Source organism: Armigeres subalbatus, chromosome 3 (genome assembly GCF_024139115.2).
Source record: "Armigeres subalbatus isolate Guangzhou_Male chromosome 3, GZ_Asu_2, whole genome shotgun sequence".
Lineage (NCBI taxonomy): Eukaryota > Metazoa > Arthropoda > Insecta > Diptera > Culicidae > Armigeres > Armigeres subalbatus.
In genome coordinates, this window is record NC_085141.1 from 118735786 (window position 1) to 118748807 (window position 13022).

The 13022-nt window shown below is 42.2% G+C and overlaps 2 protein-coding genes across 2 annotated transcripts in view; both read left to right on the forward strand.

Moving 5' to 3' along the window:
• LOC134221928 (uncharacterized) overlaps window positions 1-13022 on the forward strand; it is a 78579-nt gene that overhangs the window by 11125 nt on the left and 54432 nt on the right. Inside the window, exons 4-7 of the mRNA XM_062701093.1 lie at window positions 8635-8866; window positions 8928-9156; window positions 9226-9282; window positions 9693-9771. Coding sequence (XP_062557077.1) covers window positions 8635-8866; window positions 8928-9156; window positions 9226-9282; window positions 9693-9771 — 597 coding nt within the window. The remainder of the gene's footprint in view (window positions 1-8634; window positions 8867-8927; window positions 9157-9225; window positions 9283-9692; window positions 9772-13022) is intronic.
• Window positions 9289-13022, forward strand: part of LOC134225381 (apolipoprotein D-like) — a 29006-nt gene continuing 25272 nt past the window's right edge. The window contains exon 1 of the mRNA XM_062705400.1: window positions 9289-9946. Coding sequence (XP_062561384.1) covers window positions 9782-9946 — 165 coding nt within the window. The 5' untranslated portion in view covers window positions 9289-9781. The remainder of the gene's footprint in view (window positions 9947-13022) is intronic.

The following is a 13022-nucleotide window of genomic DNA, read 5'->3' on the forward strand; positions in this document are numbered from 1 at the left end:
TAAGATACGAGATATTTTGTTATAAATGGATTAGATAACAAATATTTAAGGTGTATTCGACTGAGACTCGTAGTCAGTTAGATTTCGAAAAAATCTAACTATGGCTCTGCCCTAGAAAAACCCTTGAGTGATTTGAGACGTAATTAGTTGAAGAATTTCACGATAGATGAAATCTGACTTAATAAGTGACAGCATGCAAAACTTTAACCTAGCCTTCAATAGAATTAAAACATGGAAAATAGCTGCAAAGGGTGTCGTCGCAGAGTCACGGTACGGGAGTCTCGGATTGTTTGTAGAGCCAAGGACGATCCTAAATTACTGGCGATCCATGGTACAGACCAAACAAACGATCTCTAAAGGCTTAATTTTCGACACCATTGCTGATACCAATTAAAATATCGTTATAGAATATTGTGGCCAAATTTCATAAAATTTGGTCGACAAAAACCCCCCTGACAATAATAGAACAAAACCTGTCAAAGCCGTCTTTTCTCCTACCTAAAATGGAAGAATGCTTAGGGTAAAATTTCCGATAGTCGTTGGTGTTCCTATAGTTGCAGTAGTATATGGTATACTCAAAATTTACAAATCAATCGCAGCAACCCACACTGTCAAACAGTTAGTATATCTGTCGGTTTCCGAACCGAGCCACAATATCTTTGGTAGCCCTTCTAAACTGGTAAATATCATCAAAATACCTTAAAAACTTTCATTTGTATACAAAGTGTTCCTATAGTTGCAAGTCCCATTAGAAAACAATGGGATTCGCAACTATAGGAACGCAAATTAAAAAATATCGCAACTATTGGAACATTGATCGGAGCTTTTTGCGGAGTCCATATGACGATTTTCTGTCATGATGCGTCTCTGAATTTCTCTGCCAGTATCGTGATCGTAGCCCAGGTACACGAATTCTTCAACAACGTTGATTTCGTCACCACCGATATAAACTTGTGGTGGATGGATTACATTACATCTTGAGCCTCTTCCTATCATGTACTTTGTCTTCGACGTATTGATGACTAGTCCGATCCGCTTTGCTTCCCTTTTCAGTCTGATGTATTAGGGGATGGACAAAATAAGTAAGATAGGCAAATTTTGGGTAAAATTATATGTGTTGTAAATATATCAGTTATAATCCGATTTTGACAATTCAGGCATGCCTGAACTAGACAATTAATGCAGTTTCACGGTATGCCCATGGAACCAACTACACAGTATGAAAATGTTACAGCATATATGATGTAACAAAAAGGCTACGCGATGAGAACATATTAGTGTGTACCAAAACTAGTCATTCTACGGCTCTTTTGTCATAGTTTGGATCAGGGAACAAAATATGAATATAAAATGAACCATTGGCGGCTTTGACCGCTTGCAGAACCAACGGATTATTCCTCGAGGGTGATCCGTAGGTTCGCTTGACTGTTTTTGGTGCTAAAACGAAAATGTCCCCTTCAATCAATTTATTTGTTTCGCGAATGACATGGACATTGTCAGCCGAACATTTGCAAAGGTGGTAGAACTGTACACACCCGCCTGAAACATGAAGCAACAAAAGTTGGACTGGTGATGAATGCATCGAAAGCATAGTACATGCTACTGGTCGGATCCAAGCGCGATAGGGCCCGCCTGGGAAGCATTGCTCGATAGCCGGGGATACATTTGAACTGTGCGATGAATTTTTCTATCTTGGATCCTTGATAACGGTTGATAATAATGTTATTCCACGGCATAAAAAAAACAAGGCAGGCTCAAGTAGGGTAAAATGCCCAATAGTGGACCCCCTAGTAGCGAAATTTTGCTCTTCCTGGCATTAGGAGTGGAATGTTTCAAAATATTAATTCTGCGTAATATCTAATATCAAGCTCTGTATCTCCTCTTCACGATACATACATGAAACACGCAAATACTCGACGTTATTCGTTGAAATTAATATTTTGAAGTCTGACTGAATTCGCCCTATAGTAGACCCCCTGGGGGTCCATAATAGGAAATTGCTTCCCTATAGTCGACACTTCATTTGATTTTTATGTTCCGTTTCGGGACGTTCTTCTTCCCTATTATGGACCACCCAAAATATTCCTATGATGGACACTCTCGTGTTTATTTTTTATAGAATTGTAAAAAATAATCTTTTTTTACTTTCCATAGCATTTCCAATGCATGTAATCAAATCATTGAACTGTAAGGTAGGTTCTCCCGATGGAATTTCATAGCAAAATGTTAACATTGTGCTGTAATAATGCAAAAATGGCTGGAGGGTCCAATATTGGTTGGGGGTCCACTATTGGGCACTTTACCCTACGTATGCAAACATTCAGTTTGAATATAAACATGGGACGTCACTCCTATCTTCGCACAAGCTGAGCCGAAACAATGCTCTACTACAGTTTCAGCGTGCCTACTTTTTACTCCAACATGTGGCGATAAAATTTACGTCTCTCTTGAAGTGTCATTTTTCTAACGAGCCTACCTTGTTTTCTCAGGTGGGTGTCATCCATACCTCGCACAATAGGCTTGTTTTGCGCGACTGGTCCCCACTGACATTTCTGGATCCCAATGGGAATCAAATCAGATGTTGGTAAACAACACAAATACTACCATTAATTTTACTTTGAGATGTTGGCCGCAAAACATGGCGTCGTGCCAGGTGGCTGTGTTTTCTGTATACCGTTTATCAAGGGCTAGGATAGGATGTGACAACTCAATTGAGACTGCCTTGTTGTTTTTTAGTCGGTTGCTCTGACGAGAGGGTCGCCAGTGCAGCCAAAGTAATTTGGTACAAAATCTTCTAAATATCATGTATCAAAACTTGATGTTTTTCTTCTCGTTCCATCCATTATTTATGTAAGAGAAGCAAAAGACTAACAGTGAGAATTTTTCGCTACTGAAAAAATGACTTTGAGATCGAAAATGACGGAAAGGTGAATGATAATGATTAAAATCAACAGTTTTAAACCTTTACAACCCTTGAGAATAATTTATATGGCGTTTGCAGTTCAATATAAATTTACTTTTTACCAAAAAATTGGAACCCAAACATTTACGTATTTTGCTTAATACCAACTTTACAAACCTGCAACACGGCCAAAATAACAACATGCTGCCCTACGAAAAACGCGCCACCACCAATCGAAGTAATCGATTGTCATTTTCAACCAATCAGCAACCGGTACGATTGTGACAGCAAATCGGTAGGATTTTTACTGACTACTTGGCACATCTTATCCTATAGGTCTGTGGAAGTCAGGCCTACTACGAGCTCTAGAAGGAAGGTCAAAAAAGATTCACACCCGCTCCAAATATGCCATGTACAAAACGCTCATAAGACCGGTAGTCCTCTACGGACATGAAACTTACTTAGTCCATAGGTCCATACTCGAGGAGGACTTGCAAGCAGTGATCCTATCTGCCAATACCCCGATTCCCCCAGGAGCTGCCGCTTTGATGTTTAGCCACAGAGAACAGACGTTCATCTTCATCCGCGTGCTTGTGTAAAAGTTTGTACTGGTCATTTTGAAGTATGTCGTTATGCCCCCGTTGCGCGGTGCTAGTGTGCAGATAAACATGGTTAAAATTCGCCGTGTTTTACTTTTTAGCACTAGTGTTCATTCCGAATCGCTCCTAGGCTCGCTCCTAGATGGCAGCACTACATTGTTTATGCAGTGTATGCCAACGCCATCACTTAGTGAGATTGAGTTTTTATGTCGGGTAGCCTGCGTTGGCGGCGCCGAGGTGCAATTTAAATCTTTATACACGTTTTTAACAAAACTTTTTTCGAGCATCCATGTCTGTTCTCTGTGGTTTAGCACTTTTTTTTCTGATGTTTAGCACTTTACGGATTTAATGATTTGTTTAGTAAAAATAAGTAAACGTCAGGATAATCAACATAATTTTTCACCGAGATTCGGGAGTTTATTACTGACAAACGTCGTTGGTCTACTAAAAACAAGAATTCCAGTAAAAAAGAAATTTTGCAGTTGAAACTCGGCAAACAAAATACCGAACATTGAAATGCTTATTAAGTGTGCGTGTGAGGCTTACTTGGGTGCTCAGTGCTCACCCTTTACGCACCATGTGTGACTAGCTTGGATGCCACCTGATTCATGCTCTAGCTCACCAATTTGCGACTTAATCACCACACTCTAGCACATTCTAGTAAACCCTGCCACTTCTTCTGACACACCATGTAGGACTTACTTAGGTTCACACTTCTGACATGCTATGCGAGGCTGACTTAGGTGCTCGCCTCTAACATACCACATGAGGCTACGTCTACAGGCACACACCTTGGAACTGTTGGACTTCATCAAATATACTCTATTACCAATAGAGTCCACTCTGGCTGATTTGAAGAGACAACGAAGTAGCGCCACGGTGTCACAAAAGACAAGCAATGTAGTGAAGAGACATTCCGAGGACTGTTTAAACGTTTAATTCAATATGCAGTATAACATGTCGAAATAGTATGTGAATCACTGCATGTTGAACCGACTTGCAGTTGTTGTCGATAACCACTTCCGTCTTATATTGAGCGAGCTCCAGGCCTCTAGCGCTCATCCAATCCTACACCGTGCTGATCGCGTGTGCTGCTTCTACCGCGGGAATTGGCTCCCCATAGACCTCCAAGGGTACGTCATCGGCGAAGCCGACGATCTTAACATCAAGAGGGAACTTAGGCTTCAGAATCCCGTCATATATAAGGTTCCAAAATACCGGGCCCAGTATTGAACCTTGCGGAACTCCTGCGGTAATAGGAACGCTTCACTGACCGGCATGCCGCGGCATCCGTTTCGTATAATGGAACACGGTTCTGGAAATAGCTTTCCAAAATCCGGTACAGGCCCATCGGCAGGCTAAGCCGGTATAACAAGAGCATCAAGTGTCACTAACGCACAGTATCGAATACCTCGCCTTTTCTGTTGGATCGCTATCTCGGCGGTCTTTACCACCGAGCTAATAGCGTCCAACGTGGACTTACCCTTGCGAAAACCGAACTGGTTGCTAGATAGGCCGTTCGTACCCTCTGAGTACGGGGTCAGCCTGTTGAGGATTATCCTCTCTAGCAACTTGCCCGTCGTGTCTATAAGGCAGATTGGTCTATGCGCCGATGGGTCGCCCGGCCCGGCTTTCGGCAACAACACCAATTTCCGATTTTTCCATCTTTCGGGGAATCTACACTCATCACGGGTCGGACAGGAGGGCGACATCGGTCCTCGACTGCGAGACCGACTGCCATAACAGCTGCTAGGCAGTTGCACAGAGGTTAAGATTCGGCTGTGTTATTTGCACGGCTTCTTCTTGTTCGTCTCTCCGATGGGACACGAAGATCCACCCATAACGTGGTTACAGGCATGCTTTTTGCTGGCACAGATGTGACACTTATCGCATTCCTGGGTGGTGTGCCCTTCCTCACCACAACGACGACACAGGTTGCTACGGTCTGGGCCCTCACTGAGCTCTATTACCTTTTTGGCTCCCGCAACCGGTAGCCTAAGGTAGGCTACCGGCGTGCCAAACGCCTCTTAGGCGTACAGAGCTCTTCTCGATCTCTGTACCGCACTGGTCTCTGACGGCAGAGACCACGTTGTCCGCGTTAGTGACCTCGTTGCACTGGAGGGTCATATCCGCCCCCAACGACCTCACCGCAGTGTCGTCACCCAAGACCTCTGTAGTCAGTCCTACTATCATGCACTCCGCTCAGAACCAAGATCATTTCACCGGTATTGATGCGTCTGATTCTTCGCACGTCCTGACCCAGCGCCGAAAGGCCTCGTCTCTGTCGTTAGCTTTCTTTGTGGGTCGAGACCCGTTCGACTTCCGCTTTGCCCTACTGACCAGCTGTCAGGGATTTTCGGAGTCTTGTGTCGATGGCACAGACCTGCTGGTACCCTCTTGCGGTACAGCAACTTGCATCTGGTTAGTGCCTTTCGCCTTTTTGGGCCGAGAAGTCTTCTTTTTGGGTCCACGCCCTTCAGGCTCCTCTGCACTCCGATCAGTTCCTTCCAGACGACGTTTGGTCTTTATGGTCGCACGTCGTTTGGCTTTGCTCTGAGCGCCTTCGCCGGATTGCTGCCTGAGCCGTTTCGGGTTAGGCGCAATCTTTTCTTCATTGGCCGTCAGGGCGAAATCAATCTCCCTCTTCCCACCACTCGCATGATGAACGCATCCTGCTCTTGTCTTGCGATTCGAACAGCCTGGTGGAGCATCCGAAGGTTCTGTTTCAGTTCCTTACTGATGTTCTGCCTTGCGCTCGCGACCTCGATTATATCATCGAGTTTTTCGACGACCACCCGCTACCCCATCACTGCTGGGGAGACTCCGGTGCTGTTAGTTGCAGCCTCCGTCACTCCGCTCTCCGCCTCCCTGGGAGGAGACCTCACCAAACCCCCCTTGGCATAGGGGTTTACCACCTCCATACCTGAATCATCGTTAAAAGAATTATTTTTAGTTTCACTCATTGTAATTGGGGCCCCCTTGAGGCTGCCCTCGAATCCTACTGGAATAGTCGCCTTTATTGATCCCATGTTTATCTATCTGTGGGAGGCCATGCAAGGGTGGACACTTACGTGTTCAGAGCCAGATCAGCGCAAGTCAGGAAAGGGCATCTGGACCTACTCACACCCAGCAGGCAACGTTTGGTGGCATCCTGATGTGCCAACTGGCACTCCCTGGGCTCCTGTGCGCTTTGAGCGGCACACAGTCGCTTTGATAGGGCCTGCTTGCGGACACATTCAGCTTTTGTAGAGGTTTAACAGAGCCCGTTGCCAAGACCCACCATGTCCTAGGCAAGTCCCCTAACTCGCAGAGGCCGTGGGGAGGGGTCGTTAAGCCCTTGGTCATAGTCCCTGCTGCCCCAAACTGAGTCTGCCTGTGTATATGTAAGTGTGCAAAACAAAACTCTATAATTTTTAGGCACTTATCTTCAATCAATTTGCTAGCAACGAGTTGCATTCGACGGGGAATCCCGCCCCATTATTTCCTATTGAAATTTGTTCAGATCGCAAGATGGGCCCAAAAGTTATAACTAAAATACTATTTTTTATATGCACGAGAAAGGTATCATCACCGCAAGGGTATTCATATACGCATTCACTGTATGTACAATGTTTTGATACAGTTCCTATATTTCAAGTAGAACAGGAACAATATTATAAAGCGCCGATTTGGTGCAATGAATTCTCATATATTCCCCCTAATAAGATAACAAAAAGGGAACAAGGAAATAATTACCTATAGAAGTTTTAATAATCGATGATTGATTAGCTACTGGTCAAACGTTATATGTCGATAATCATTAAATCTCATAAGATACAGATCATATGGAAGCAATGTTGGTATACCACTGCCACATACTCTTTTAAGAGAATAATATTCCAAATGCGTAATGTGATCGTTCATTTCGATTAGCTATATTTATTTATCATTTATTCTCTGACTTCTATGCCTAGGATCTATAGTCGTGAAGATGGGAAGTGAACCGACGCGACGCGACATGTGCACAACTAGAGAAGCAAATCCCTTGCCATTTGTTATTATGCGTTACTATTTAGTGTACATGAATGGAGGAGACACACAAATGGAATAAAGCAACAACCCGTGTGTACTACACCTTTGACTTGTGATCCGCCTTGATTTATTCACAGTAGATTGAAAAAGATTGACCTTTTCATTTGAGATTATTCGACACTCAAGAAGGCGTTATCCAACTGCACCCGAGATGCGGATGAGTCGCGTAATTTACCTGTTGGTACAGCTTCAGTCGGTCAAATGGTTTAAATCTAAACACAGCGTTGACGAAAAGATACCGAATTTACATAATTAGTCTTCTGCTTCAGAAATGTTAAGAGTTAATTTCTAATTGCGAGTATGGGATGGTCTTTGCTGAAGGAGTGTTTATCTTGGTCCGTTGCCGTTGGTACATGTGGGATTGCTTCGCAAAAACTGAGTTGCATAATGTATACGCAATGAATTCCGCGACGGTTGTTGATGTTGTTGAGCCTTAAACATAACAGAATCCGTTTATTGGCAAGGTGGCGCATGGGCGTTTCCACTTTGCATATCTATCGTTTGTTGTCCATCTAATTTGATGACGTGCGGCCCCTATTCTACGATGAATTCGGACGCCAATTTTGCACTCAGAATATTTTTGAAATGCAATATCAGAAGCATAGCATAGCATAATTACGGTGTACTTCGTAGATTGGACACTAGTGATACTCATGTTTTTCTTTTGAAATCCTTATTCAGATTGCTATCAGAAATCAAGGTGGGTGTGGTCCTTGATTTCAATCTATGATAAAAATCACAAAAGCATGAGGATTACTAATCCTGGCCACGCCCATTTTCACCGTAACTTGGGAGGTGAAGGAAATGTTGATGTACTTAACGAGAGGCCCCCGACTCAGTGACACCCTCATAAGCACCACGGAGTTGGATATTGGGGAAGGTATTCGTTGGGTCAGGATTTGCCTGTAGCTGACAATGAACCGTGGTAGATCTTACACCGTAACACACCACGTAAAGGTGTCTACCCAGCGTTACGGGGATATTTTTAAAATGCAATATCAGAAACACATAAAAACAAGTGAGAAACAAATGAAAATTGTTTTATTTTCAATATATTTACAGTACCTAGGAAAGTGGTATGAAATAGAACGCTACGAGCAGGACTATCAGAGAAATCTGGAGTGTGTAACAGCAGAGTTCACCAGAAGCAATCTGGATTCATCTTTGGATGTCAAAAGTAAAGGATTTCTACTATCAAAGGATGCCTACGCCTCGTTTTCTGGAATAGCTGTTATGTCAGATCCAACGGCTGATCCTGTCGATGGGAAGCTGAATGTTACTTATGGAATCAAAGGTACACCAAAGTAATTCAATAATAATTCTTTTCGTTATTAATTCTATTCTTATATTACCAGCAAGCGGTATTTCTAACTATTGGATCGTCGACACCGATTACGACCGGTACGCTGTAGTCTACACGTGCACCCCAATCGAAGACACTGAATCTGTTATCGAGGGCTATTGGTTGTATTCGCGGACTCCGACGCTCACTGAAGAGCCCCTGATCACAAGCAAACTACAATTCCTGCAGTCAAATTATTTTGTTCCATCCCACGTGAGGCCTACCAATCAAAGCGAATCACTGTAAGTAAATTCTCATTTTTACATCGCACCAATCTCGACAGTTTACCTTTATGATGTTCTTGTCAACAGATGCCGGAAAGAACCTGAATTGCCTCCTCTCCCCCAAACGGATTTTCTGCCACCACTGCTATAACATATCATATCATAATTCCACAGTCTCACATACTTTACCACGTAGTCACCATACGAAATGCCGCTCACCATCATCATTCAGTACAAAGTTACCTAATCATACGGTCGCATGTTCTCACTTTCCACCGTTAGAGTGCGAATCTCCATTGATACTTTTACCGCGCATCCGTCCAACGAGTTAATGTTATGTAAATAAATGCAACTGATTAAAAATCGTAGAAAACAAACAAAGTCCGGCCGACCGGGTAGCTGTGGGCAAGTTCACCTAACCGGTCGGTGTGACGATTAACGTTTTAGTATCGTTCCGAACTTGACCGACTCTGGTAGTGGCTATCGACACCGTCATCGGTAGCAGGCTGTCGCATCGCTCAACCCCACACAATCACCCGGTTGATTATCTCCAGTCGTCAACGCGGTTACCGTCGTGAAGGATCCCCGCTGGTGGTCAACCCGATCCGATATCGGTCGTCAGTGGGTGTGGTGGTGAGTAGAGATGAATGTGATGTTGATGTTGATGATGATGCCGCCGACCGTGGGGCTACTGAGCTGTGCGCTACTGTTGATGGCCTCGACGGGGGTCGCCAGTCAGCGAATCGTTCAACAGCCGTGCCCTGACCCGGAGACGCGACCGATTGTGAAAAATTTCGATTTGAACAAGGTGAGTTGGATTCCGGGAGTGGAATGTGAGTTGAAGTCTTGTATTTTGCACACATGTGTCAAGTATCAGGTATCACTTAGTCATACTTCGAGATTCTCAAACCTCCTGCTATTATAGGTCCTTTGTCCAAGGAAAATAAAAATAAAATATTTGCGGGGAGCGAGATCTTTGAGCATATTTTATTCTAATAAATGACAAACCGGTTAAAAATAATATCAAGAACATCGAATACTGAACAGTTGATTTAACAGAGAGTAAAAATAAACGTTGCGTAATACTTATCATTGAAGTATAGAAAACGAAGCCAATATAAAGTCTCGTTTGTGGTATGGCATGAAAACCTTGCATCGAAAATGGGGTTCAATCGCAGACATAGCTATTGCGATTGACATAACGTTTCCGATAACGACTTAATAATTTCTCCAAGACAAGGCGTGGTTTGGCTGCAAGCACCTGCTCAGTTTTTATCATAGATCTATAAAACAAACTTTGTTGGACGAAAAAGGCAAAACAGAAATGAATAAGGAGATTGGCATCTATAGAAGAGTCGTCACCTTGTGATGGATCGCAGATTTAAAATTCTATTTTCAGGATAATTTTAATATCTTGTCGCACCCTGCGACAACCTAACATCTGGCATTTCCATGCTCCAAGATCCTCTGGGCGTCGCATAGGTTGTTTGAAATAATTGATTTTATATGCGGCTTATCAAAAGCCAGTACCGTCCACAAGTGAAGAGGCTGAAGTTCGCCGGGATGAGGGCCTACCCTGGCACAATAAAGCCGCAAGAAAGGCAGCTGCAGCCAAGAAGAAAAGTGTGCGTAGAACTAATTGTGCAACGTTTAGAAAACGCGACAAATCATGAAATAGAAACAAGGTAATTATGTGTAAAGAAGATAATATAATCTCCTGGTGATATTGACATCATAATAGTAAAAGTATGTAACAATCGACTAGCTAATTGTTAGTCTCACAAACTACATAAACAATAGAAGAGAACGATACGCCAAAAATGGAACCCCGCTTCCGTGAACAGAGTAGCGCAACACAACAAAATCTTCATAACATAGGTTTATTCATTCCTCATTCTTTTGGACAAAGAAGAGGGAGAGAATCATAAATAGTTACTTGCCAGAGCTGGATCACCGGCGGGACGATGCACGAGGATTCGGATCGACAGCATAAGGAATATAGATGTCCGGAATTGTGTAATTACCGGCTGGACCAGAGGTTCTGAATCGCTTTTTGCAGGATAAGATCGATGAAATCGAGTAAGTGCCTAAATTAGAAGAAGGAGTTATATTCTTTCTTGCGTTCTGCCGGGAAAATGAGTCCCTCAACGAAGAGATCATATGTATCTCCACTTGCCTTAAACAGACCAAATGTCTAAATTTGAAAAAGGAGTCATTTACTCTCTTGCATTTTACTGGGCAAATGCAACCTTGGAAAGATGGAATCATATCCTCCTTGCCTTAAGCCGAGTGAATGCCTGAATTGAAAGAAGGAATTATATTCTCTCTTATCTTCTACCGAGCAAAGAAAATGATAAGTGGAAAAAGCAGAAACATCATCTCTCTTATAATCTAAAAGCTATTATAAAGAATTGAACATATTTTTCAGTTCAAGTTCATTACTACGGCATTATGCCCAGCGTCGCACAGTGGCGGGCCCTCATACAAATGCCGGACAAAACCTAATATGTTCTCGAATCTTCCACCAAAGAGTAATTTTGGGACGCTAAATTCACTTTAAGGTTAGAATTGTTATCGAACATATATTATGCTACTCGAGTACTTCTGGAAGCGCAAGCCTTAAGGTGTGAAGCATTAACAGCGTCCTCATTCTACATTGAAGCAGCCAATTTCCAGCTTTGGAGCAACTAGGAGAAAATCACCACACGGAAAATAGACCAAAAATAGATTTCAATACATGATACCAGATCGTTCCGAATCGTTCCCGAAAAAACTTTAGTAAAATTTTCTTTTTCTATACAAGTTTGTTCGGGAGATGCTTTACATCATTAACTTCAACAAGCCAACAGAAATTAAATTTACAAGCTACAATCATCAAATTTTGGAATCATGTCATTTAATATGCAATTAAAAAAAACGTTGTTTCACGAAATAAACAAAAAAAAATTTGAGGTTTTGTCTAGCACCGGACATATGATCCCTTCTTTGAGCGATACATTGGCCCGGCAAAAGGCAAGATAGAATATGACTCCCAAGTAACAATTTCATTGCTTCTTGGATTTATTTAATTCTTTTAGCGGATTTATAACAGCAATCGTCATAGCTAGTTGCTCAGTTTTATTGTCAATCTTATTGCTATCAATAAACCCCTTATAAGTATGCTGAAAATGCTTCAAACGTCAAACGCCTATTGATCTTATGAGCAGCTCTACGATAGTGATAAAGAGCGTGATAAACCCTATTTTCAAGGCTTGATAAAAGCTACAATTTTTGGTCGTAATGTGGTCAAATTAATTACCCCAATAAGGATATTTGCATTGCAAAGAGCTTATGACGGTATTTAATAAAAGCAACATTTTTCTGATCGAAATTTGTGATGGCCATGTTAAAAAGGGACAAGCATTTTAAGTCAATGCAATTTATCCCTGAAATTCGTGATTAGATAATGTTTCAACCGCGTAAAACGTTTTTTTTGGTGATTGATTTGCATTACAAATATTTTAGGGTGGAAAATCAATTGATTCAATTGAGATTTACGATATTGTTGTTATAATTATTCCAAATTAAATGCCCAGAACTACATTAGTTGGAGAGCGAGTGGTGTTCAATTTTATTGTTTCACTATATTTCCAATGAAATTGAACGCGCACCTCATTTAGATATAAGCGAATTGAAAAGCAATCCTGAAAGAAAATTATTTTATAGTCATCCTCACCATGATCGCCATCAACAATTTATTTTGTTTTTATTTTTCAGTACAGTTTCGTTTGCCTTTTTTAAGCAACATTTTTGACAGCTGCCGCAACCAATTTCCTTTTTTTGCGAGTGGTTTAAGGGGATACGGGAAACACGAACAATCATCAAATCGTCATCATTTTCAACAT